This window comes from Oryctolagus cuniculus, chromosome 6 (genome assembly GCF_051225735.1).
Source record: "Oryctolagus cuniculus isolate XC-2025 breed Fujian yellow rabbit chromosome 6, ASM5122573v1, whole genome shotgun sequence".
In the NCBI taxonomy this organism is placed as follows: domain Eukaryota; kingdom Metazoa; phylum Chordata; class Mammalia; order Lagomorpha; family Leporidae; genus Oryctolagus; species Oryctolagus cuniculus.
Genome location: NC_142872.1, coordinates 2,734,067 through 2,760,301, shown reverse-complemented (window position 1 = coordinate 2,760,301; position 26,235 = coordinate 2,734,067). Strand labels below are relative to the sequence as shown.

Sequence of the window (26,235 nt, the reverse complement as noted above, 5' to 3'; positions counted from 1 at the left end):
TGGCCGGGATGTCACAGAGTGGACGTCACAGAGGGCCCATCTTCTGCATGGCGATGCCCCCATCCTGGCTGACTAGAAACCAAGGGCCTCGCCAGTTCTCTGAGGTCTGACCGCAGTGTTGGACCATGCTTCCTGTTCCTAGGCCAGTGGGTCCATTGACACAGCACTCACTGTGGCTACAAAGCCTTGTAACTGATTGGGTGTGAGACAGAGGCCTCTTGGTTTGAAGTGAAGGGGTGACATGGAGCACTGGGCACCTCCACCCAGCCTGCCCAGCGGTGGGCCAGACACAGGAACACCCAGCTGATCCTGGCACCCCAGCTCAGCTGCACAGCCCCCAGGCCTTCTCACTGGAGCGGAGCTGACACAGCTGCCTCCCGGAGCAGCAGCACCAGCTCCTGGTGCTCAGCCTCACTGCCTGTGGCTGGCCATGCCTGGCCCACAGCCCCCTGCAGGGGACAGCAGCCCAGGAGGCAGGCCCTGCAGTCTGAATCCCGCTCCAACAGGCTCAGGAGGGAGGGCAGCAGTGCAGGTGTGGGCAGATGTGTGCACTGTACCTGTGCTCTGTGACTGCGGTATAGACAAGTTCATATGGGAACAGTGACTTACGTCTCTCTGAGAAGGGAAACCAGGAGACAGACTCACAGAGCACCACAGCCAGGAACAGCCTCACCTGCCAGGAAGGCCCTGGAAGCTGGGGTGGAATCTTCCCTACAGCCCCCCAGGAGGGTCCAGCCTGGCTGACAGGTTGCCCCCAGACCTGCAGCCTTGGGAATTGTAACCGGCATTCCTGCTGCACCAACCCACCCAAGGTGCAGAGCCCACTGAGTTATGATGCTGAAGCAGGCAGAGCAGGATTTCAGACAAGCCTCAGCTGGGGGCCAGGCACCCCCAGGCCAATGCCCTCACTGGGGGCTCAGCTCCTGGACATGGAGGGCAAGGAGGGCTTTAAGTCCTTTCAAACAACCACAGCTCAGCTTCCAACTCAAATGTTTACCAAGGGCATCTGGGCAGAGAAAGGGGCATTCTGGGGCAGGTACACAACAATTAAAAAGGAGAGCTTTGCCTTCCTGGGGAGCCCCACTCCCCCGCACACATCCAAAGGGACCATGGCGGTTTCCCAGCCCTGAGCACCCTGGAGCTCCCACCATAGGGCTCCCCACCCCACCCCCACCATCAGCCTTTCAGCTGCCTTGGAGACAGGATGTGCTGTGCACCGGGTCCACTCCCCACCCAACCTGTTGGGCAGGGACAGCAGCCAGCCTGGACTCTGGGGTCCGTGCTCAGGGCAAGATGGGAATGTTAGTGCTGAGGACTGGTTGGTGACCCAGTGGTCCCAGGATGGAGACCAGCCCTCTGCCAGCTGGGGCGACCGTGTGCAGGGGCCTCTGAGATGGAACAAGCACTGGTGGGGCTACTGTGGCAGCAGGTGGGGCTAGACACGGCCCGGGCGCAGGGGGCAGCAGGAGCGTGGGGCTGGGCGGTAGCCCTCAGTAGGAGTTTAGGGCCTGCTTGGAGCGCCTCTTCATGTGCACGTGCTCGTGGTGGAGGAGGTCCGAGTTCTGCCCAAAGCTTTTGACGCAGTAGCGGCACTGGAAGGGCCACATGGCATCCTTTTGGTGTGTGTGGCCGCGGTGCCAGGCCAGTGGCTCCCGGCGCTGGAAGCCCAGTCCCTCCTCGCTCTGCTTCTCCGGCTCCAGTCTGCTGGGCTGCCGGTGGATCCGCCGGTGGGAGAGCAGGTGGGAGTTGAGGTGGAAGCTCCTCTCACAGGAGCCGCACCTGTAGGGCTTCTGGGCCTCGTGGGCCTCCAGGTGGCCGTCCAGGTCCTCGCCTTCACTGAACAGCTTCCCACACACAGGGCACACGCGTGGCTTCTCCCGGTCCCAGCGGCTACGCAGGTGCCGTACAAAGTTGACCCTCCAGCAGAAGGCCTTCCCACACGCGGGGCACACGTAGGCTTTCCTGGAGGCGGGCACCTCGCCTGCCATCTCCTCACTGCCCTGGCAGGGCTGCGGCCCATGGGGGCTGTGCTGGGAGTCCTCGTCCCCAGAGCTGGACAACACAATCTCGATGGTCACCTCCTCCTCCTCCTCCTGCAGGCCGTTCTCCAGGATCTGTGGGCCGCCTCCAGCTACAGGAAACCAAGCTGGTCAGGGGTGCCGCCAGCCCCTGAGAACCCTATTCAGAAGGCCTGACTCAAAGCCCAGAGACACCTGTTCCTGCAGTGCTCCTGGGTGATCTCGGTCCTGGCTGGCCCTGCAGGGACCACAGGTAGAGCATCGAAGCAGCTGTCATGGCCCAGATGCTGTGCCCTTTTCTCCTCCCTCTCTGGCCACGGAGGCCCCTCCAAGCTCAGGGCCTGCACTTCTCTGTGTAGGGTGGTAACCATGGGCACACCGTATACACCACCTTCCTTCCCCAGTGGGAGGTCCCAGGGGTCCAGGAAGGTGCCTGACTCTGAGCAAAGCCCAGCCTCCCATCGCAGCCCAGTCACAGCCCACTTGCCCCATCACAGCCCCCATTGCAGCCCAGTCACAGCCCACTTGCACATCACAGCCCATCATTCTCCCATCCCACCTGGTCACAGCCCAGCAGCCATGTGGTTGTATGGTCATGCCACACACATGTGTGTGTGCGTGCACCATGCATGGGTGCAACTCCATGCTCCAAGCCCTGCTGTACCTGGCTGGGTGCTTGGAGGGAGCACCGTTTGCTGGAAGGCCTGGGACTCCAGCACCTGCAGCTCATCCCGTTTCCTTCTTTCTTCCACCTCGAACAGCTGGAGGGCTGGGAGGTCTTTGCAGGGGAAAGGGAAAATCGTGTGTCTGGCACTGGGGGTGCGCCAGGGGCCAGGCTGTGAGCTGAGGGCAGCCCCGGGAGCCACTCAGTGTCACTGAATGAGTGAGCTTGAAGGCAGAAAGGGCCAGCACCACGAGGACGGGTCTAGAGCCAGGAAGAGGGGCCGGCACTGTGGCACAGAAGGTTTAGGCACGGCCGTGGCGCTGGCATCCTTATGAGCACTGGCTCCAGTGCTGGCTGCTCCACTTCCCATCCAGCTCCCTATAACATAGCCACTGAAAGCAGCAGAGTAGGGCCCAGGTGCTTGGGCCCCTGGCATCCATGTGGCAGACCTGGGTGGAGTTCCAGGCTCCTGGTTTCAGCCTGGTCCAGCCCTGGTTGGTGCAGTCCTTTGGGGAGTGAACCAGCTGATGGAACATCCTCGTCTCTTTCTGTCAACCACTGCCTTTCTTTCTTTCTTTCTTCCTTTTTTAAAAGCTTTATTTTTTATTTGAAAGGCAGAGTTACAAAGGGGGAGAGTCAGGGAGCTCTTCCATCTGCTGGTCACTCCCCAATTGTCCAAGAGGCTCAGATTGTGCCAGGCAGAAGCCAGGAGCTTCTTCAGGGTCTCCCACGTGGGTGCAGGGGCCCAAGCACCCACATCATCTTCCACTGCTTTCCCAGGCCATTAGCAGCGAGCTGCATCAGAAGTGGAGCAGCTGGAACGTGTTGCAGGCAGTGGCTTTACCTGTTTTACCTCAAGGACAGCCCCAAAACTCTCTCTTTCAAAAGAATGAATAAATAAATATAACTGTGCAAAAATAAAGCCTTTGAAAGGATCAGTACTGACCCTGGTCTGCGCTTCTCCCTCTGGCAGGAGTGGAGCAGGCCCTCCCCTGTCCTGGGGTGCTTTCCCTACAGGCCTATGAATACCCAGCTGGACTGGTGGGAGGTGGTGGGGACTTGCGGTGGCTGGGATGGGGGTGACCACAGGGCGAGGATGGAAAGCGCGGGGTGGGACACCCGGCAGCGTGGCTGCTGGCCTCAGAGCTGATGCAGGCAGGCGTGGGCACCCAAGCCCATGTGCTCCAGGGCATCTTTGAGTCCCATCGACAGGGGGCGCTGATGCTGAGGATCCCGCACATGCTGTCCCCCAAGGTGCAGACTTCCCAGCCCCAGCACTGCAGGCCCCAGGCACAGAGGGACTACCGGAGTCCTAGCACGCACCAGGCCTAGGGTGGGTACCTGAGGGACACCTGGCCCCAGCGTGGCTCAGTTAAAATGAGGGACAGGGACAGGGCAGGGCATTAGTACCCACATAACAACAGGAACAGGGAGAGAGCAGGGTACCAGTACCCAGACAACGACAGGGACAGGGTAGGGCACCGGTACCCAGACAACAAAAGGGACAGGGAGAAAGCAGGACAGAAGTACCCAGACAACAACAGGGACAGGGCAGGACAGCAGTACCCAGACAGCGACAGGGACAGGGACAGGGCAGGCCACCAGTACCCAGACAGCAACAGGGACAGGGAGAGAGTAGGACAGCAGTACCCAGAGAGCAACAGGGACAGGGCAGGGCATCAGTACCCAGACAACGCATGAGGGCTGCTCAGGAAGCCCAGAAACAGCCTGGCTCTGCCCCCTCGCCCACCCAGTTCTGGAACCTTCACTCACCAGTCGGGGAGGCCTGGGGTGCTTCCTTCCCCTGCAGCTCCAGTAGCTCTGGCAGCAGCTCGCGCTCCTCTCCCTGGAAGGGGCCTGGCAGGGCGGCTGGGTCATCTGCTCCAGGAGAAGGCAAGGCACCCCACTGAGCGGCTCCCAAAGTGGCCAGCGCAGCCAGGCGCAGAGCCCAAGAAGCCGAGTGGAATGGGGGGAGGAGTGTGGTGGGCAGGAACCCCTAAGGGACAGGGTCGAGGCCTTTAAGGCCGGCAGGTGTGAAGCCAGAAGCAGACAGGGATGCTGGGCCTCTGGTGACAGACAGCCTGGGAAGCCTGAGCCACAGGTGTCAAAATGGGGGCAGGAGCCAGGGCGACATTTGCTTTGGGCCACCAGGCACAGACCTGAATACACCTCCAGTCTCCTGCTGTTACAGGGGGGAGCTCCTGGCAGGGACCCCAGCCCCCAATCTGGTGCACAGTCGCACTCGGGAGGGAGACCCTGGCAGGGACCCCAGGCCGCCATCCAGGAGCCGGGTCTTACTTGGGGTCACGGAGACTCCTCAGTCCTCCCCAATGATGAACTCTCCATAGAAGCCAGTCTGTCCGGGGTCCAGGAGGCACCATTCCTCTTCAGAGAAGCACAGGATCATGTCCTTGAAGGGAGAAGCCCAGCTCTGACACCAGAGGCCAGGCCTGGGTCAGGGGCTGACAGCACACTGTGGACAGACGAGGAACCAGGGACACGAGAAGCCGGGCATCGTCTGGTGAGGGCCTGCATCTCAGCTCAGGGACCTCCTGGGGTGGAAGGTTCTGGTCCTGCCTCCTGGGACCTCACACGGGGGTCAGGGGTTCATTCATGAAACCTGGGCACAGACGTCCCCACCCTGGCGCTCCAGCCCCGGCAGCCCAGGCCCACGTCCTCCTTGCAGGCTAGCACGGTCCTTGCATCCCAGCAGTCCCTGTCTGGTGCAGGTGGCACCTGTGTCAGGTGTGACTGTGGAGACGACTGCTCCTGCTGGGAGTGGGATCAGGCACATTCCAAAAGGGAGAGATGCGGGACAGGAGGGACAGGTCCCAGACAAGTCCCAACCTGCAGGTGGGACAGCAGCCCTCTCTGGGCCTGCATCTGGGCCTCCAAGGCTCTGTGGCTTTGGCAGTCCTGGGGATCCAAGCACATCAGGATGAGAGTCCCTGTCCCAGGCCCTGCTTCAGGATTTGAGTCAGGGGCACCTGGTCTCCAGCCTGCTCTGAAACAGTTCAGAAATGGATGCCCATTCACACGCACGATGGGGCCAGGTCTGAGGGAGGGTCTTCCCAAACACGGCAGGACCCTCACCCCAGAGTGCTGGTGTCAGGAGCTGGGACCCTCACCCCACAGTGAGAGTCAGGAGCTGGGACCCTCGCCCCAGAGTGCTGGTGTCAGGAGCTGGGACCCTCACCCCACAGTGGGAGTCAGGAGCTGGGACCCTCACCCCAGAGTGCTGGTGTCAGGAGCTGGGACCCTCACCCCACAGCGGGAGTCAGGAGCTGGGACCCTCACCCCATAGTAAGAGTCAGGAGCTGGGACTTTTGTGACGTGATACATCATGAAGTGGAGCTCCCATAATAAATGGGACCCAGGAGAGGACCCTGCCTATGAGCGGGAAGCAGCTGCCCTGTCCTCTGCCCCCCAGCCTCCCCACTCTCTTCTCGGATTTCCCCAGCAGCAGAGCTGGGAGGAGTGAGCTCCAGGGGTCAGAAGCTGCCCTGTGGCAGAGCTGAGGGGACCAGGTCATCCGGGGACAGACACTTGTGTGCAAGCCGTGATAGGAATGTAGGACCACGCAGTGGATGTGGTGCCCGAGAAGCCAGATAGGATGGTCTGGGAAAAGTTAAACCTGGACACAGCCGAGAACGCATGGGCAGGTGCAGTGTGTGAGTGACACCAGGGGTGGACTTAGGGCAAAAGGAAGAGCAGGGAGCCGTGGGCGGACGTGCAGGAAATGCAGGTGCAGTCTGGGGAGGGGGCTGCGGAGGACACCGTCCACTGGGCTCTCGCTCTGGGAACTGCAGAGACCACGAGCAATCAGAGGGGAGGGGCCGGGGGGGACACGGGGGGCTCTCAGGGCAGCAGCTGTGCTGGTGGACTCAGGCAGACAGATCTGTCCAGACCCATGGGGTCCAACCCTCAGCTGAACTGTGGACTCTGGGGGACGCTGGTGCTGGCAGCTGTGACACACCTCTCCTGCTGTGGGGAGCAACTGTGTGCTGGGACATCTACACACTTCCTGCTCCAATTTGCTGTGAACCCAGAGACAAGGAAAGGACCAAACAGGAAGCCGATGTCAGGGCACACCTTTCTGGGTCTCTCTGCCCTGTGGCTGTCTGCACCCCCATCTGTGCTCTGCCCTCGCAGTCAACACCCAGGACACTCCCCTCTCCCACTGCAGGGCCACAGACAGCAGCTCCAGTGTCCCGTCACGCAGGGCCACACACACCCGTGCTTGGAGCCACACAGAACACTCATCGGGCAGGTGGCTCTCAGCTACCTTCCTCTCATGGAGCAGGGGGCTGGAGATGGAGCAGGTGAGACCCCCCATGTTCCTGTCTGGGACGGCCACTCTGGACAGCACAGCCAAGAGGCCGGTGGTGGCTGAGGCTGAGAAACGGGTCACAGCCGGCACCGCATACCCCCTGAAGTCTCTCCACTCCACGTGAGGCTCTGGGTACCAGCCTGCTGAGGTGCACTCGGCTCGGATGCCCTTGTCCAGGTCCTTGGTCACATGGATTCTGGGCTCCAAGCCCAGCCCTGGGGGAGACACAGAGGCTCAGTCCAGGGCTGCTGCCAATGCCAGACGTGTTATGAGGGTTCCAGAGGTGCTTGCATAGTCTCACCAATCACCTACATACCACAGAGCAGAAAAGAGTCTTGGAGAGTCAGCGGGAGTTTCCAGTGTTGCAAGTCGGGAAGGGTGGGGAACAGGAAGGAGCCCAGGCAGGGCTGACTGCAGAGCAGAATGCCCCCTCCACGTCCCCAGCTCCTCTGCCCGCCCTGGCCTGTCCCTGTCTCCCTTCCTGTCTCCCCTTCCCCTCTGCACTCTGTCTCCCCTCCCTCTCCCCAGCTGGTCCTCTCCTTCCCTGGCTCCCTGCCTTCTGCCTTTCCCAGTAATGGCGGGAAGGCAGGCTGCACCTCCTGGGACACAGCGTGGGCAGATGGGGATGTGAGGACGTGGGGACGCTCCCACACTGCGCACTGTGGATGGTAGCCCAAGCCTGGAGCTGGGACTGGGAACATGGGAGAGGTGCTCCCAGGGAGGCGGAGGCTGAGGCAGCCCTCACCTGCCACCTGCAGCGCCAGGGTGGTCTCGCTGTGAGGCTCCCCGTCCCTGAAGAGGCAGGGGTAGGTCCCGTTGTCACACACAGTGACGTTGTGAATCCCCAGCACAGCTTCGCCCCTGGCCAGGTGGTCGCCCAGGAAAGTCGTCCTCCCCCGGTACTCTGCCATCTGCTCTCTGGACACCTGTGCTCCACGCCTGTGCAGGTACACAGCGGGCGAGGGCCGGCTCCTGTACCACCTCAGCTCCATGTCCTCCATGCTGAGGTTGAGGGACAGTCTGCAGGGCAGCAATGCGTCTTCCCCCACGGTGGCCAGGATGGGGCCGTCTGGCCCAAGGACCTTGAAATTGGCTTTCCCTTGGGAGGCAGGAGCGAAGGGCGAGGTGAGGCATGGGTCAGGGAGTTGGTGCCCACCCGCCTGTCTCCCAGGCCACCCGGCTGGGCTCCCCGGGCCCCTCTGTGGGGCAGACTCTCACCTTCCCCAGCCGGCAGGAGCTGCAGGGCGAGGAGGGAGATGGTGCAGCTGTGTAGGAAGACACCCCCACTGCCTGCCTTTGCCATGGCCCTGGGCAGAGGGCTCTGAGGTGCCCGCCTGGCCGGGGGAGGGGGGAGGAGCACTGTCAGGAGCTGATGGGAGGAAGGAAGAGTCACCTCTCATGGCCCTGACAGGGCTCAGCCTTGCATCCTTCCACCGCGGGGGCCCCTCTCACCTCCTCACCGAGATTGGAACTGCGTCCAGAGCCCCCACACCCTACTTCCTTGTCTCCTCCCTGGAGGACAGGTACAGGAGCCCCCTTCCCTGTTGTCTCCCACAGGGACAGCAGCCCCCCCTTCCCTGTCATCTCCCTGGGGGCCAGGAGCCCCCCTTCCCTGTCATCTCCCTGGGGAACAGGAGCCCCCCTTCCCTGTCATCTCCCTGGGGGCCAGGAGCCCCCCCTTCCCTGTCATCTCCCTGGGGGACAGGATCCCCCCTTCCCTGTTGTCTCCCTGGGGACGGGGGCAGGAGGTTCCTGAGCCCTGGCTGGCAAGTCGCCATACTCCAGGCCTCTGGTCATTAGGGTGCTCAGTGGAGCCACACACTCTGTGGCTGCAGGAAAGTCTTTGGGGGTTCCCCTGGGGGCTCCCTGTCCCTCAAGGCTGAGGAGAGAGCAGAGCAGAGGCCCCACAGAGCCGGGGTAAAAGAAATCCTCACCTAGTGGTGATCCGCGGCCAGCTTCCAGGAAATCTGGTGATTCCAGGAGAGTCTTGCATTTGCCGGAGGCGGGGGGGGGGCAGTCCCTGGGAGCAGCCAAGCTCCAGGCTTCCACTGAATCCTCCTGCTACGTTTATTTTTCTGTTTTGCAAAAATAACCAGCTGTGCTGTTTTGGCAGTTGCAACACACACACACACACACACACAAGTGCTTCCTGGGGGTGTGGTCAGCAGAAGTGGACGATGCTGGCACCAGGAGATAAGGGCAGAGGCCCTGGCCAGGTGAGGTGACACGAGGATGGCCACCAGGGCCAGCTTTGGCCTCCACCAGGAACCTAAGAAGGACAGGGGACTTTCCACATGGGTCCCAGCCAAGGGCAGAAGCTGGGGAACTCAGATAAAGTCCCTTGCTTATCTAGGACCTGCAGACCTGTCCAGTTCCTTGGGGAAAGTTGTTTACCATGGTGTTGAAATCCGCCCAATTCTGGCACTGCCTGCGGAGACTCCAGGGATGGTGAAATTCAGGCCACCTCCTTCCTGTCCCCTCCCTGTCCCTGTGGCTGTGGGGTCCTTGAGGGAAGCCTCCCCGGGGCTGCTTCTGGGGTCGGATCTCCCACAGCCAAGTGTCAAGCTTCCTCTTCTCTCCTCATTGATGGAGATGCTGGGGCATGCCCGGCAAGGCTCTGTGGGAACAGACACACAGCACACAGGGAAGGGCCGCTGGCCAGCATGAGGCCAGGGCCCGCGTCAGCAGTCAGTGCTGAGGGCTCTGGGCCCAGCCCCCAGCCCCCAGCCCTCCCCAGGTGGTGTCCCTGTGAGCCTGTGCAGGGGGCGCCTGTGCCCAACCATCATCCCCCAGGCCTCGCCGTCCTTGTGAGATGGGAAGGAGGATGGGGGCTTCACCATGGCTCCTCAGACAGGAGCAGAGGGCGACGCTTGTCCAAGAGACCAAGAGCCCCGTGCACTCGGGGAGGGGGTGAGGGAAGAGCGGGGCCTGCCGCCTGGACACGGCCCACGGCCGCCTCCCTGTGTTTGCAGACTGACCCCCAGGACAGGACCACGCCGTGTGATTCTGGCCAGGAGATGACCGGACGGGGCTGAGGAGATGGGGTGGGGGAGAAGGGCCTGGGGCCTGCGCCTGCTCAGCTGCTCTGAGGGTCTGCAGGCTGAGATGCAGCAGCAGGAGGCACGATGCCCAGTGTGATGCCAAGGGCGCACGGCACAAGCCGGCCCGGTCTGCATTCACGCTGGTGTTCTCGTGGATGTGGGGGACCCTCCGTTTGTGCTCCCCATGGAGGGCTCTCTGGCTGAGAGTTCCTGAAATTCCTCCCCAGCTCCACGGTCGCCCAAGAGCCCCCCGAGCAAGGTGGGGCAGAGCCCTGTAAGCTGCCCGCCCCCCCCCCGCCCCCCCAAGCTGGGGCTGGGACCCTCCTTGCGAGGTCTGGGCACAAAAGCAAGGCTTTGCTTGCTGTCACGTTTCTCCCTCATTCGACCACACAAAAATTTCTGTTTCCTTCCAGAAATCACCATTTTTCTGTGGCCCCTCGTACACACATAGGCTAATGTCTACCTGATTTTAACAGGTTAGGGATTTTACTTTGGGAAAATAAAAACACTTTGGAATTGTGAACGTGCTGCAAAAAGTTATGCACGGTTTTTCATAATACACATTTTCATGAACCTTTCAATAAAAGATGAGAGAGAGAGAGAGAGAATCTTCCATCTGCTGGTTCACTCCCTAAAGGGCAGCAACAGCCATGGCTGGAACCAGGAGCCTGGAACTCCATCCTGGTCTCCCACATGGGCGGCAGGAGCCCAAGCACTTGAGTCATCATCTGCTGCTCTCCCAGGCCATTAGCAGAGAGCTGGATCCAAACTGGAGCAGCCAGGACTTGAACCAGTGTCCCAGTGTGGGATGCTTGTGTCTCAAGCAGCAGTTTAACCCCCTGCACCCCACGCTAGCCCCTTTTGTGAACTTTCTGAAGACCCATCATATGCGTTATTACAAAATTTTTGCACCAACAATAAATTTATTTTGTCATATTTACACTTATCTTTTGAAGTATCCTCACACCAACGGTGTGTTTTTATGTTGCAGAATTTCACTTCAGTTGAAGAAGAAAGAAAAGGAAGAACAAAAAGAAAAGAAAAAAGCAAAAGAAAAGGGAGGGAAGAGAGAAGGAAGTGAAAGAAGCCGACACCTGCCGTCTGTGGGTGGGGTGAGGTTGCCAAGCCAAGCAAACCCCCCAAGCAGCAGCTGCACAGGCCACTGGCTCCTTGGCACCCTCTGCAGGAGTGTGTGTGTCAGTGCACCGGCCTCCCCCTGAGCCAGCACGGCCTTTGCCTGTGTCTCCTGCTCTCTCCAGCCCCTGCTCCGGCCCAGGGCCCAGCTCACCCCCGCCCTGAGCAGGTGCTTTATGCCTTTGTTCTCTCCAACAGCCTGTGAAGAGAGCTGGACCAGGCTTTCTCCCATAGCCCCTCTGTCCTACAAACCAGAGCAGCCCATGGGGCTGACCGAGGGTTGGGTCACTGTCCCCCTTTTCTCGCCCTCCTTCCACCTCCCTTTCGCACGGCCCCTGTCACCATGTGCACTGTGTTTCCATGCCTTCAGCGTCAACAGTGGCGTTGGCTGTATTCAGAGGTACGCAGGTCACTCCCTGGGACCCCAAGTGCTCCTCCTGAGGTTGTGCGAGACCTGCTCATGGCAGTTTGAAGGCGTGCGCCCCTCCTGGCTCCTCAGTGCTCTGTGAATCCCTGTGCTCAGGGGCCTGTCCCGTGAGCAGGGGTGCCGCAGAGGGTGCGACCGAGGTTGGGACTGGGCAGGGGACCCCGGTCCTGCAGGGTGAGGAGGGGCAGCTGAGTGGCTTGGGGCCCCTGCTCTGGGTAGAGGAGGACTTCAAGTGCATGAATGAAATAAATGGGTTGGGTAGTTCTGTAACCAATATTAGTAATTCAGAGAATCTTCATGTCAGGTGCACGGCTGCCTTGGAATGCACTAGAAACAGTGGACAAAAGTAGTTCTGGCTGTAGCACTGTGAAGGAGCTCAAGACCCTCCCTCCTGCTCCTGCCCCTACCACTGCCCCATGGAGGGGAAAGAGGAGGAAGCTCCCACTAAGAGCGGGCCCAGGACGCTCCTGTGAGGCCGCTGAGCCTCACAGTGTGTGAGCCTCACAGGTGTGGCCCTGGCCAAGAGGAGGCAGAAAGTTGCAAAATCGTAGGCTGCGCGGGGCAGATGACACCATGAGAGTGTGACAGACACGCTCCTCCTGTGCCCCATGGAGTCGTGTGGATGCTGGCTGCTGAGCTGAGCTTGTGGGTGGTAAATGAAAGTCTTCCATGAGAAATCAAAGTCCCTGTTCCACCCCAGTCATAGGTAAAGGCTCAGAATCAGTCCTCACCCAAGAGCAGGAATCAGACATCAAGAATCAATCTACAGCCATCTGTCTACACCTGTATCTGCCTATCTCCATCTGTCATCTGTCCATCCATCAATCAATTTCTACCTGCATAGCCTATCTATCAATCATCTATCTACCCACCTATCTCTATCATCTATCCATCTCTCTGTCTACCTATCTCTATCATCTATCAATCAATCTCCCTGCATCTGCCTATTTCTATCATCTGTCTATCTATGTGTCTGCCTATCTCCATCTGTCATCTATCAGTCTCTCCCTGCATCTGCCTGTCTCTCTCAGTCATCTATTTATATCTACCTATCTCTGTCATCTATCTTTTTTACAAGATTTATTTATTTGAAAGTCAGAGTTACAGAGAGAGAAGGAGAGACAGAGAGAGAGAGAGAGAGACAGAGAGACAGAGAGAGAGAGAGAGAGAGAGAGAGAGTCTTTCATCCTCTGGCTCTCTCCAATTGGCCACAACCGCTGGAGTTGCACCGATCCGAAGCCAGGAGCCAGTGGCTTCTTCCAGGTCTCCCACATGGGTGCAGGGGCCCAAGGAATTAGACCATCTTCCACTGCTTTCCGAGGCCATAGTAGAGAGCTGGATTGGAAGTAGAGCAGCCGGGGCTCTAACTGGCGCCCATATGAGATGCTGGCACTGAAGGCGACTGCTTTACCTGCTACGCCACAGCGCTGGCCCCTCTATCATCTATCAACCTCCACCTACATCTGCCTGTCTCTATCATCTATCATCTATCTACCCATTTATCTATCTACAATGTGGCTATATTATCATCTATCTAATCATCTATCTAATCTATCTATCTAATCATCTGTCATCTAGATATCTTATCATCCATCAGTCCATCATCTACATCATCTATCTGTCACCTATATGTCTACAATAGCAGCCTAGGGTCCCAAACATGAGCCCACAGAACTTCTAGTGAGAACACACATGATACCCAGTGTAGTTCAACAGAGCCGCAAAACAAGAACTGCCAAAGATTCACCCAAAAAATATGAGGAAAGGGGCCAGTGCCGTAGTATAGCAGGTAAAGCTGACGCCTGCAGTGCCAGGATCCCATTTGGACACTGGTTCAAGTCCCGGCCGCTCTACTTCCCCTCCAGCTCTATGCTACGGCCTGGGAAGGCAATAGAAGATGGCCCAAGTCCTTGGGCCCTGGCACCCATGTGGAAGACCGGAAGAAGCTCCCGGCTCCTGGTCAGATTGGAGCAGCTCCAGCAGTTGCAGCCATTTGGAGTGAACCAGCAGATGGAAGACCTCTCTGTCTCTACCTCTGCCTCTCTGTAACTCTGCCTTCAAATAAATACATAAATCTTTAAAAAAAAAAAAAGATTGGTGGAAAGAATTGTGGAAAGATCCTGATGGCTACAGGTTTCTGCTGGCTCTGACACACTGCTGTTGGCGGGGTCAGGGTCTGGAGAACAGCGGGACTCTGTGGCAAGCAGGCCAGACTTTGCAGCATGGGGCTCGGAGAGAAACCATGTGGTGCTCAGGAGCCTGCTGAAGCTGACACTCGTGTTTGAAGGCTTGGGGGTGTCTGAGACGTGGGAAGGCAGCGCTGTCCTTACAGCAGGACAGAGTGCAAACACTGGTTCCAGCTCAGAGATTTTGACTGGGGGGCAGCGTCTGAGCATGGGAACAACCAGGACCACACCTGACTCAGGATGGAGGGCCACTCTTGTGGAGTGGAGAAGACCCTGGCCCACGCTGGGGCTTCCATGGCTCACTCAAACTCCAGCTGATGCCATGACCTTGCCGTGAGTTCCACCATTCAATCTCAGCATTCTAAATAAAAGCTCACACAGGAGCTGGTGCTGTGCTTTAGCAGGTGAAGCCACCACCTGCTGTGCCAGCATCCCATAGGGGTGCCGGTGTGTGGCTCAGCTGTGCCACTTCTGATTCAGCTCCCTGCTAATGCGCCTGGGAAAGCAGCAGAAGATGGCCTAAGAACTTAGGGCTCATCTGAGACACTGCCCTTGGCTTTCCTCACTGACCTTAGCTTGGATCTTAGGGGCCTTCCTAAGAAGCAGGCTGCTTTCTTTGGGAAATGATAGGAAAAGGAGGTTTAGACTCCAACTGAGTGCCCTTCAACCTGGGATCCTGACCCCATCCAGGTCTCCCAGGCACTGAGGGATGGGGCTGTGTTTGCAGAATTGTGCACAGTCAAGGGGATGGCATCAGGGCAGGAGAGGAACAGTCAGCAGCCCAGAGGGCCTTGGGAGCTCTTCCTGCTGGAAGGGTCCATGTCCTGGACCTGGAGGAAGTGACCTCACTTCCTTGGTGACGGGCCACAACAGAACATGGAACTCTGGTAACCAGGCACCCACATTCCAGTGGTAGCCATTGCCAGCTCACTTGATAGGAAACGTTGCAGGGAGAACTATGTTCCCTTGCTGCTGCCCTTCAAGGCGAGGCTCTTGCAGAGCCAAAGCCCAGAATGAAGGTCTCTTCCAGCGTGTAACACGCTGGCTGAGCTCTCACTATGGACGCCTGTGGCCACGGGGGAGGAGGCAGCCACAGGTAACAGGGTTTACAGCCCTGGGAAGTCCCATACAGGCCCAGAGTCTCTGGTGACCCTGTGTGGGCTGTCCTCCCGTCCCCACGAAGGGGACAAGAGGAGGGGCCCTTCCTGCACAGCACCAGGATTCAGGTGTTGGAGGACGGCTGTGGTGCCATCTGTACCCATTCCAGGGATGGCGGATGGGAAAGTGGGCGTTGGGGGCCCTTTTGTGTACTCAGGGGTTACACCTGGGTTCTCCTGTGTCACCTGGAGTCCTCCTGGCTGGGGGTATACCCAGATGTCCCTACATATGTGACCTGGGGAGTGGAAATACTCACGGGGTGTCTCCTGTGGGACACTGACGCCTTCTGGCCTGGCTCCGGGCACTCTGTTTGCAGGGCTCCACGCTGGAGATCAGCAATGATTCCCGTGAGGAACTCATCTTCTCAGGCAACGGACAGGTGTGTCAGGCCAACAGCCATGGACAGTGCTGGGCTGGGCTGAAGGAGGGGCCTAGGGAGATACACAGGCGGGGACTCAAGATGACCAGGCTGGGCCGAGGACCAGAGCCTGGATATAGGTACCTCTGGGTCCCGTCCTGGTGTTTCCCACCTGAGTGACTGACCCCAGTCTCGTTCCTAAGAGATCTCGCCCCTCTGCTGCCCACTGACAGCTGGGTTATGGCAACCCCATGTCGGGCCCTGGTGGGATTTTCAGGGGACAGGTTACTACTGGTTCCCTGGATACGAAGTCAAGAGTGTCCGCGTGTGGGACAGCACTATTTTCCCACCCAGCCTGGGAATCCCGGGCAGGGGTCAGCTCCGCTGTGCTTCCAGACCTCCCCACAGCCCACGACGGAGAACCCAAACCCCACACACAGGGGTGAGGCTTACACTCAGGATAAAGTGAGACTACTCCATGCACGTGTCGGCAGTGTGTCTCTCGGTCTCAGCCCTGGAGCCCCCACCCGTCTCCATCCTGTTGCATGAGAAAGGACATTTGTCCTGCGGCTCAGCTGGGATAACATGCTCCTCCCCGGCTGCCCTGCTGCAGGTCACGGCCTCAGAGAGCGCCCCTGGAAGCCTGGTCTGCTGGGCAGTCACAGCCCAGGGCCCACACGAGGGCGGCTCTCACACAGGAGTTTGCACACAGTGCTGGGGGCTGGATGTGCCTGTGTCTCCTGCTTGTACATGCCCATCTCTGTTCCCGTGTTCTCGTGTTCTCCCGTACTTCTCTGTGTCCTTGTCCCCTCTCCTTATCAGCACGGCAGAGCTGGGGCCCACACCATGGCCTGGCCTAACGTCCATCACCTCCTCAGGAGCACATGGCACATGCAACCACACTCAGGGACGCAGAGTCAGAGCGTCACCGTCGCTCTCACAGTAGCTAATGCCCTGCTGAGACAGAGGCCCAGACAGCACTTGCTGGGGAGAGGGGCTGAGATGTCCCCCTGGATCAGCCATGGTCAGATCACTGTGCAGAAGGGCTGTGGCTGGGACACTGCCAGCTGCCATCTCTGCACTGCTGCTCCCAGCTGCTGGCCTCCCTGGGGGATACTCTGCCCTCCCCACTCTCCCTCACTGCTCTCTATGTGGCCAACAAAGTCACTCTGGGCCTTTCATTCCCAACCCCCAGGGATGTGAGGGGTCACCTGGTGCAGCTGGTTGCCCTCTGTGAGGGGGTCTTCCCCCAGCCCAGACTCCCATGGTCGTGGGTCTCTGGAGCCGCCTCTGACTCCTGTCCCTGCTGGTCCCCCCTAGTTTGGAGGTGTGTCCACACTGCACCTGGCGGAGGTCTGCCCCCTGCGGAGCCTGCAGCCAGGCACCGGGGTGAAGCTGGAGGAATCCCTGGTCCCGGCCTCCCCAGGAAGAACCATCGCTTACCTGTCCACTCTGCTGTGCTCACATGGCGACTTCAGCACTGTTCCATATTTCCTGGACCAGATATTCCATAGGTGAGTGTCTGTGCCCTCCAGGAACACAGGGCCTCTGCCGCCCCCTAGCCGTGGCTCTCTGTGACTGTGTGCTCCTCTGAGAAGTGGGGTGGTGTGGGCGTGAGCCTCAGGGGTTGACAGGGACCATGTGACTGCAGACATGGCAGGGGCCTGGTGCCTGCTCTGTGGCCAGGGCTGCTGGCGCTGTGCTCATCCCTCTTCTTCTGGTCTCTGCACCCTTGGGACTCAATAGCCCACGGCCCTCGAGGTTTGCAAAACCCCACAGAGAGCAGCCCTGCATTCCCATCTGTAAAGGAGGCCTCCCAGCCCCAGGCCCTGATACAGACAGAGCAGGGCCCGGGCACTGGGTGTGGGGCCCAGGCCCCTCAGCTCTCTGGCAAGGGTCCGTGTGTGGTTCATCCCCACAGCACGTGAATGTTAAACACTGGGCAGTCACTTTGCAGACACGTGTCACAGCTCAGTGAACAAAGCAGACAGCATTCCCGGGGCCTCTTGACCTGGGAGGACTCAGACTCTCCCAGCTGAATGCCTGCTCAGGTCCTGTCCACAGGGTCAGAGGGGAGAGGATCGTCCTCCCATGGTCTTGCCAGGGGGTCAGAGCCCAGGCCCCACTAGGACGTCACAGACTGTGGGTCCAGTCAGAGGCCTTCTGTCCCTGCAAACTGTGGGAGCGAAATGTGGGCTGTGGCTGGGGAGAGACAGGCAGGATGTGGATCCCCCACTTCCTGTGACTCCTCTGAGAGTACCGAGGCCCGGGGACTCCCCGCAAAAAAAAAGGAGAACAGAGCTGGGAATGGGGTCCCAGACCTGCAAAGGAGAGTGGAGGCTGGGGCGCAGAGCAGCCAGGGGTCCATGCCCAGCACAGGTGCTTCTCAGCTCCAACCATGCTCCCCGCCCCCACCCCAGGAGGCCCAGACCTGCAATCATCCTGAGAAACCTGCTCCTAAGTCAGCCTGGAGCCTCGTGCTGAGCGCCGGGGGCCTTCCCCTCAGGAAAGAAGGTCACGGGGAGGCTGTCACCACGGGGTGTGCACCAGCCCTGTTGACCAGGTCTCCCACGGCCGGGGCAGCCCGGGAGGGCTTGGGGGGTGGGGTCATGCTCTGAACAGGCTGAGGCATGCCCAGGGCCCCAGAACCACAGAGGGGCCCCAGGCAGTGCAGTGTGACGGCCAAGGCCAGCCTCTGACCCCGCTGCCATCGCTTGTGTCCCCAGCAACATGGCTTCCTTCCTGGGACGCTGCAGAGACCTGTACGAGGCAGAGCTCCATGGCAACACCAGCCTTCCACTGCTGAAGATGAAGGTGGACTGCAAGCCTGTCAGCCTGCCTGGAGGAGACCTGGGGACCCAGGTGTACTTTCTGTATGCCCTGCCTGGACACGCCCAGCACCCTGAGGCCAAAGCAGACGGTGAGGGGCAGCGCAGTCTGCAGGTCTCTCAGGGGTGGTGTTTGGGGCTGGAATCCCCTTCCAGGCAGTGCGACCTCTCGGGGTTTGCAGAGGCCACTGGAAGGTGATTCACGTTGGCGACCCTTTCTTCTTCCAGCTCCTGTTCTGGGTGCAGGGCCAGCACCCTTCCGCGTACTGGCTCTGGAGCCAGCTGCAGCACAACTGGCTCAGCCAGGACCTACTCCAGAGCCAGGGCCAGCTTCCCCACGGGGACTGCCCCCATGCGCACAATCAGCACCAGGGCCAGCTCCACAGGCCTCCTCTGGCTGGGCTGGGACTGCAGAGGAGCTGCCTGGGGTGGAGATGGTTGACATCACCGCCTTCTCCCCCAGGACGATGGCAGAACAGCTCACACTTCTGGATGCGGTGAGCAGCCGGCTCTGCTGGGCAGGGCCAGGACCACGGCGTCCCTGTGGCACCTGCCGTCCCACACAAGCCCTGGCCAGAGTCCAGTGTTCTGAGTCAGCACAGGCTTCATGTCTCAGCCCCAGTGTGACCCGGGCTTGTTTCTCATGTCCTAACCCACCTGTCCCCTGTGCACTGCAGAGATGGGACACACTCATGCCAGGTGCACAGAGCGACAGAAAGCTGGGCACGGTGTGGCCCAGTGGTGGTGGAGGGCACTCACTGAGGTGCAGACAGGCCCCAGTCCCTGCCGGTCTGCCCAGAATGCCTACCTGTCTCAGCACTGATCAGGCTTCAGAGTTGGACGGGGTCCCAGAGTAGACACGCAAACAGAGCCCTTGTTGTAGCTGCCACAGGGAGGTGCGTTGGGATGGGCACAAGGAGCACAGGGCTGATGGCGATAAGCCGAGGATGGGGAGTTGGCCAGGATGCCTGGGAGAAAACACCTCTGTGTCTTCTCTCCAAGAATGGGCTCTGGGCTGTGGGGCTCTGGGCATCCTCAGGGGGCTGCTGCTCCCACTGCTGTGAGCCCCATGCACAGCACCCCTACACTCTGAGTGGGGGTGGCTGTGCCCATGGGACACTCTCCCCCCCAGGAGCTATTCCAGAAGGTTGTGCCCATCCACTGCCTGGGCTCCGTCTGGACCAAGAGCAACAAGAGAGGCAAGGAACACCTGGCTTCCACTGTCCATGCCACCGTCCAGCAGTTCAACTGCGTGACAAATTGTGTAGTAACCACATGCTTGGGGGACCCCAGCATGAAGGCCACGGACAGGGCCCGTGTGGTGGAGCACTGGATCAAGGTGGCCAAGGTCAGCTGCGGGTGGCCAGGGCCCTCGCTCACTGCACTCTGGGAATGGCCACTTTGCTTTATCAGCCCTCGGGAGTACACCCTGTGGCTGAAGGCCCTGCACAGACCCTGGGCCCTTCCTGGCAGGGAGGGGCCTGACCTGACTCACTTCCCCCAGGGGTGCATGCTCACCTCCCACCTGAACCTCCGTGTGGGTTGAACCCAATCCTCTCCCTGTGAGGGTGGCCACAGTGCCCTCGTGCCTTCCTGTGGCTCCGTGGGCATCTGATGCAGCAGGGGGATGTCAGCCCAGGGGGATCAGGTGACTTCTCCCTCATCTGCTCTGCTCTCCAGGAGTGCCAGACCCTCAGGAACGTTTCCTCGGCCCATGCCATCCTCACTGCTCTACAGACCTCCCCAATTTGTCGCCTGCAAGAGACGTGGGGAGAAGTCTCCAGGTGGGTGCCTTCTCCCACAGGAGCACCAGGGTGTACCTGGGACCCTAGGACTCAGCACTAACCCCCATGACTCTGGGAGGGGCCATACGTGGACTCTAAGTGGATGCATGGGAATGGCACCTTCGAGACCCCTAGACCTTCTGCCTAATTTTTGCCGCAGGATTATATTTGCTTTGCTGAAGGCACCAGTTCTTTAATGGTGCTCCTGGGCAGCACCGGAGCTCCCTGTGCAGGTGAACTTGAGGCAGAACGGTGCTGCTCAGTGGAGGGGAGGGACCAGGGGAACCACTTGAGCTCCCTGCCTGTCCCCTGGGCACCAGGGCTTAGGGAACTCAGTGGGAAACTCACCTGGGCCGTGTGCATCCTCCTTGCTCTCCAGCAAAGGGAGCTGCACTCACCACCCTCCCATCACACCGAGTAGCTCTTCCTGGTTTCCCATCTCCACAGGAAATGCTGCAAAAAATTTGAGCGCCTGTGTGAGAAGGACAATGGCTTGAGCAGAGATCGGCTCACCAAGGTAAGGGGGCTGGGAGGTGGGGCAAGTGTTTGGAGGGTAGGGTGATTTGTGGGGTGAGGGCCTTGTGCCGGGGTGGTGTTGGCTGGCAGGACAGACTCTGTGCCCCTGACCCCACCTGGGCTGTGTGGCAGAGTGGCAGGAAGGGCTTCCCTCCTTCCACCAGGTGACCTCGGTTCCTCAGGAAGCCAGGCCCTGCCTGGGATCTGCCTGCCCAGGACCTGCATGGGGAAGGCTGCCCACCTGCACTGGGGAGGGGGGAACCGAACATGGGTGTCCCAGGGCCCGTGGTCGACGGCTGCCGAGCATCAGGTGCAGTGGGCACATGAGAGACAGACACCTGTGGCTGTGATGCCTGTCCTGCCCTGACCCACTGCCCATCACCTGAGGTGCTGGGATTCTCACCCTGCGCAGGGCAATGACATCATCTCCAGGTGGACGAGGGAAGCTACTGGGGCCTCCTCACGCATGCCCGGTGGCTCTGCCTGACCACATCTTAACGCTTTCCACCTAAGGGGGCAGAAAGTGTGGCCACCCAGAACCTGTGCACTCAGTGATGATCCCTGGGGACCACTCCCTGAGTGCAGGGGAGATGTGCAGCAGAAGCTGTGGTTCGTCCTCAACCCTGCTGGGGGTGGGAGGAGCACCCAGTGGGGCTGGGTGGCCAGCACCTGTCATCCAGGCCTCCTGAGACCACCTGGCCCTCTCCCTCCATGGCTGTGCCTGGCCAGGGACCAGGACACAGAGAGCCCTGATGGACTCCTGGCCAGGGGTGCAGCTGGAGTTGGGGTGAAGCAATGGGGTGCCAGTCAGCTGGGGGCAGGGCAGGCTTTCCTGTGTGGCCCTGGGCTGGCCACTGCCCATGGCCTCTGATTTCTCAAGTAGAGGATGGGGCTGATGAGCCTGTTGTGCAGGGCTCACGGGGGTCGGTGAGGCACCAGGAAGGGTGATGTGTGGTGCAGGGCCTGGCCTTCCTCCCAGGGGACAGTGAGGAGGAGGAGGGCAGGCGTAGGATGCTGAGTCAGGACAGCTGTGGTGGGGGAGGGTGTACCCAGCACCCTCACCAGCCAAGGAGCAAACCCAGGGAGGCCCCTTGCTCAAGGTGCCCCCAGTGAGGGTGGGAGCCACAGTATCCAGACAGAGTACACTTGGGGGAGGGGGTCAGACATGCAGTGCCCCAGCAGAGAGCCCAGGTGTGGGCAGGGGTGGTAAGGACAGGCCCTATGACCCTGACCTTGATCCTGGCAGAAGGGTGCCTTCAAGCTTGCTGCCCGGGAGAAGAATCCCCAGAGAGCGCAGATGAGGCTGCGGAAACAACAGAAGGTGCGTGCGCCCGGGCGAGGGGACTCCTCCGTCACACCGGGCCCGAGCCACAGGAGCAGGGCCTCCACCTCCAGCCCTCCCTGCAGTCCCCACACTGCCTCAGTGGCCTCCACCAGAGAGACCAGAGCCAGGGCCTGGGGCAGCTGGGCTCTCAGTGCACTTGGGGCTGAGGTGGCGCTGGGGGCCACATGGCCTGTGTGCCCTTGGACATCCCAGCAGGAGTCCTAGGGGTGCCTGCTGTCCTGGGAGTAGCTGGGAGGATGGAGAATGGGGGAGGCTGCCAAGGTCCTGGATGGCTCCCAGGGGAGACATGAGCCAGGGTCCAGGAGCTGGGGTGGAGGGGTCTCTGGGGCCAGGGCTCGGGGGGCAGCTGAGAGCAGGTGCTCATCACCACCCGCTGTGGCACAGGGAGTCGTCCCCTTTCTTGGCACCTACCTGAAATACCTGGTGATGTTGGACACTGTGATGGGGGACTCTGTGCATGTGAGTGATCCTGGGGCAGGTGGGGTGGGCCGGGTCCCTGAGGCTCAGGGTGGGGGGTGTGGGGAGAGCCTGGACTGCGTTCTTAGCCTTCAGCGCTGCCCCCCCTTCTCCTGAACCTCACAGCCGTCCCTGGGGCTGGGGCTTCACTGCCTCTGCCCTGGGAGTGTCGGGGCCTCCAACTGGGTGCCCCTCCCTTTCCTGGAGGGACAAAGCTACACAAGGTCTTGGCTGAGCCTCCTTGGCCTCCCCTCGGGTAGGCTCCATGGGCAGGAGAGAAATTGGACCCAGCAAGGTCAGGAAGCACTGACATGGCCAGGCACCCTCGCCCATCCCAGCCTCTGTTTCCCTCCTGTCACCAGGCAGGGGAGAACAGCAGGTGCCTGAGCCTCAGCTGCCAGGTCCCCTCTCCAGAGCTCACCCAGATCCTTGTCCTTTCCCACCCACATCCCCTTGATGGCCTCATGAAGGGGAGTGTCGGGGCTGGGCCCGGCTGGGGGCGGTTCTGATGGACTCTGTCTGCCTTCCAGCAGGCTGATGTCAGCTTCCAGAAACTGAATAAGGTGAGCAGCTGTGGCCTCACTCAGGGCAGGAGGGCACTGGGGGTCACAGGTGGCCCCGGTCGGGACCCCATGCATCACCCCTGCAGCTTTGCTCTATTAGGAGGGCTGGGTGCACATGAGGGGGAGACCCATCCCTAGGGTGGGTGCAAGAAGAGGACTGGAATCAAGGAGAAGCCCCTGGGGAGGGGCTGTTTGCACCCCCATCGGAGGCCAGGGTGGGGCCTGCATGGGCTGGAGGGGAGGAGACCTCTGAAGAGGAAACACCCAGAACCTCACAGCCCCTCCCCTACCAGGTCCCCACAGCATTCCCAGCCCTGGCCCTAACAGTGTCCTGTGTGTCCCTCCAACCCCAGGAAATGAAAGTCCTGCAAGAAATCCAACTACTGCAGGTGGCAGCGAGCAAGTATTATTTTAAGTGTGATGAGGAGTTTGGCGTGTGGTTCCGGTCTGTGGAGTTTCTCACGGAGAAGGAGAGGTGAGTGATGGGCAGGAATTAGGTGAAGCCTAGTGTGGGGGTGGGGAGGGCTCTCTCCCTGCTGTGCAGCTGCGGGGAGCATCGTCCAGGCCCCCTGGTGGGCAGCAGGCCCTGTCCCATGGGCACTGCTGGCCCCAGGACTGCAGCTCCTGGACAGGCCCTGGGAGGGAGGCCTGAGCTGAGGCTCCTGGTGGACTCATGGCTGTGCTCTCTCCATTAGCTACGCCCTGTCCCGCCAGCTGGAGCCCCCTGTCAAGAAGCCCACAGCAGCCTCAAGGCCATGAACACCATTGTAATGCCCTCGTGACAGGGTGCTGGAACCTCAGGGGCAGATCTGAGCTCATTGTGAGCCTGGTGCCTGGGACAGTGGCCTCCCTGCTGTGAAGCTGAGGCCTGAGTTGTGTCAGTTTAGTTGCCCGTCTTATTTTTTCTCTTTCCCCCATTTAACTATAGTCACTCTTAGTAACTCCCTAGTAGTTTTATTAAAGTTAATATAAATATGTTGCACCATGAGTTTCATTCTTCCTCATCATTGCTTCCCCATAACTGAGGTTGTGAGCGGTGTTCCACCCGTGCAAATGCGCCGTGGACATGGGCCCCTCCTAGTTGCGGCTCCTGGAGCTGCACCTGCTGGTTGAGGTTCCCTGAGGTTCTTCTCCTAAGAGGATCTGGCAGATCATGTGATGCCTGGTGTAAAAACACTACCTCACTCCTCCTGCACTTTCTGCCCTGGGTTTAGGATGTTGGGTCCAGCCTGGCCTGGCCTGGCTGTGGTGGGCAAATGGGAGGTGAAGCAGCAGATGGAAGGTCTCTCTCACTTTGCCTTCCAAATAAATAAAAGAGGGGCTGGTGCTGTGACTTCTGGGCCTCGTGAGCCTCCAGGTGGCAGTCCAGGTCCTCGCACTCGCTGAACAGCTCCCCACACACAGGGCACACGCGTGGCTTCTCCCGGTCCCAGCGGCTGGGTCATCTGTTCCAAGGGAGGGCAAGGCACCCCACTGAGCAGCTCCCAAAGTAGCCAGCACAGCCAGGCGCAGAGCCCAAGAAGCCGAGCGGAATGGGGGGAGGAGTGTGGTGGGCAGGAACCCCTAGGGGCAGGGCCGGGGCCTTCAAGGCCGGCAGGTGTGAAGCCAGAAGCAGACAGGGATGCTGGGCCTCTGGTGACAGACAGCCTGGGAAGCCTGAGCCACAGGTGTCAAAATGGGGGCAGGAGCCAGGGCGACATTTGCTTTGGGCCACCAGGCACAGACCTGAATACACCTCCAGTCTCCTGCTGTTACAGGGGGGAGCTCCTGGCAGGGACCCCAGCCCCCAATCTGGTGCACAGTCGCACTCGGGAGGGAGACCCTGGCAGGGACCCCAGGCCGCCATCCAGGAGCCGGGTCTTACTTGGGGTCACGGAGACTCCGCAGTCCTCCCCAATGATGAACTCTCCATAGAAGCCAGTCTGGCCGGGGTCCAGGAGGGACCAGTCCTCTTCAGAGAAGCACAGGATCATGTCCTTGAAGGGAGAAGCCCGGCTCTGACACCAGAGGCCAGGCCTGGGTCAGGGGCTGACAGCACACCGTGGACAGACGCGGAACCAGGGACACGAGAAGCCGGGCATCGTCTGGTGAGGGCCTGCTTCTCAGCTCAGGGACCTCCTGGGCAGAAGGTTCTGGTCCCGCCTCCTGGGACCTCACACAGGGGTCAGGGGTTCATTCATGAAACCTGGGCACAGACGTCCCCACCCTGGCGCTCCAGCCCCGGCAGCCCAGGCCCACGTCCTCCTTGCAGGCTAGCACGGTGCTTGTATCCCGACAGCCCCCGTCTGGTGCAGGTGGCACCTATGTCAGGTGTGGCTCCAGGTGTGACTGTGGAGACGACTGCTCCTGCTGGGAGTGGGATCAGGCACATTCCAAAAGGGAGAGATGCGGGACAGGAGGGACAGGTCCCAGACAAGTCCCAACCTGCAGGTGGGACAGCAGCCCTCTCTGGGCCTGCATCTGGGCCTCCAAGGCTCTGTGGCTTTGGGCGGCCCTGCCCCCATGCCCCTCAGTGTCCCAGCTGGGACGTCCCTGAGTGTCCCAGGCTGGGTCCAGGACAGCGACTCCACCAGTCAGGGACTCTTGCACTGACGCTGTCCCGCCCGGGAGGCACAGCGCGGGGACTTGGGGCCATGTGTGGAGTAAGCCAGCTGATGGAGTCAGCCTCTCTCTGCCTTTCTAATGCCCGCTCACAGGGCCACACCTTTCCAGCTGTCTCCTGAGCTGCCACTTTCATTCTCCTTAACCCAGACAGCCTGAGAATGTTCCGGATCTTCAGGCTCTGCTTCCCTTCTGAGTACCAACTCCATCAGAAATCATTCCCCTTGTCTCACGTTCATCATCCACAAGGTCTGCCTTCCACAGGGCACGGATTGGGGCACCCCCGCTCAACCCCTCCCCTGTGTGACCAGGCCTCACCCACGCACGTGTCCACCAACAACCTGTTCTCACCGCACAGGACCTGAGGTTGGCCCCCAGGACGGCGCTCCCCTGGCCCCGAGCCCTTGCCTGGGCATTCACAGCAACACAGCTTTTTCTAGGACACAGCCCAGACCCTTCCAGCCTCTCCACAGCACCCGGCTCATAAGCCACTCCCACACGTGGTCTGTCAGCCGGCACCTGCTGCACACAGGAGCCCCAGCAGCACACAGCTCAGGGCCGGATGTGAGAACCACGGCCTTCAGCTGAGGTGCATGTCCCCCTAGATGGACATGAAGCCCCCTCAAAGTGATGGTGGGCGTGGACAGTTTCAAGGAAGTCAGACGCATCTGCTGTGCATTGCTGAGCGCAACTTCTGCACGTGTTCCCCCAGGAGCAAAGCCTCACTCCTCTCCCACAATCTCTTTCCCCTACTTAAAATGTGTGGATGTGCTGTTCATCCCGAAAGTTACTGGAATATTTCTTAGGGTTCTAGAAATTTTGGAGA

General features: G+C 60.2%; 3 protein-coding genes across 6 annotated transcripts; 1 reads left to right on the top strand and 2 right to left on the bottom strand.

The window, feature by feature from the left end:
* Positions 1 to 973: 973 nt before the first annotated feature.
* On the bottom strand, positions 974 to 25,031 carry LOC108175950 (zinc finger protein 496). Of its 4 annotated transcripts, XM_089334741.1 has the most exons (6): positions 7,758 to 7,892; positions 7,110 to 7,320; positions 4,981 to 5,092; positions 4,456 to 4,560; positions 2,683 to 2,796; positions 974 to 2,131 (listed from the first exon to the last, which is right to left on the bottom strand). In XM_089334741.1, exon 6 carries the CDS (start codon positions 1,986 to 1,988, stop codon positions 1,491 to 1,493), a length of 498 nt encoding a protein of 165 aa, XP_089190867.1. In that variant the 5' UTR covers positions 1,989 to 2,131; positions 2,683 to 2,796; positions 4,456 to 4,560; positions 4,981 to 5,092; positions 7,110 to 7,320; positions 7,758 to 7,892; the 3' UTR covers positions 974 to 1,490. The 4 variants fall into 4 exon arrangements, with proteins under 4 accessions (XP_089190867.1, XP_089190868.1, XP_089190865.1 ...); XM_089334742.1 differs by lacking the exon at positions 2,683 to 2,796; XM_089334739.1 differs by lacking the exons at positions 4,981 to 5,092; positions 7,110 to 7,320; positions 7,758 to 7,892 and adding an exon at positions 24,673 to 25,031.
* LOC149125937 (butyrophilin-like protein 10) lies at positions 5,431 to 8,108 on the bottom strand. Its single transcript, XM_089334743.1, has 2 exons — positions 7,758 to 8,108; positions 5,431 to 7,227 (listed from the first exon to the last, which is right to left on the bottom strand). The coding sequence occupies exons 1-2, from the start codon at positions 8,011 to 8,013 to the stop codon at positions 6,764 to 6,766; spliced, it is 720 nt and encodes a 239-aa protein (XP_089190869.1). The 5' UTR covers positions 8,014 to 8,108; the 3' UTR covers positions 5,431 to 6,763.
* LOC103345957 (ral-GDS-related protein) lies at positions 15,070 to 24,219 on the top strand. Its single transcript, XM_089335070.1, has 15 exons — positions 15,070 to 15,084; positions 15,275 to 15,337; positions 15,594 to 15,690; positions 16,361 to 16,427; positions 16,636 to 16,830; positions 18,043 to 18,236; positions 18,373 to 18,641; positions 19,277 to 19,492; positions 19,825 to 19,928; positions 20,376 to 20,445; positions 21,691 to 21,765; positions 22,174 to 22,248; positions 22,776 to 22,808; positions 23,162 to 23,283; positions 23,504 to 24,219. Exons 1-15 carry the CDS (start codon positions 15,070 to 15,072, stop codon positions 23,565 to 23,567), a joined length of 1,659 nt encoding a protein of 552 aa, XP_089191196.1. The 3' UTR covers positions 23,568 to 24,219.
* Positions 25,032 to 26,235: the final 1,204 nt, after the last annotated feature.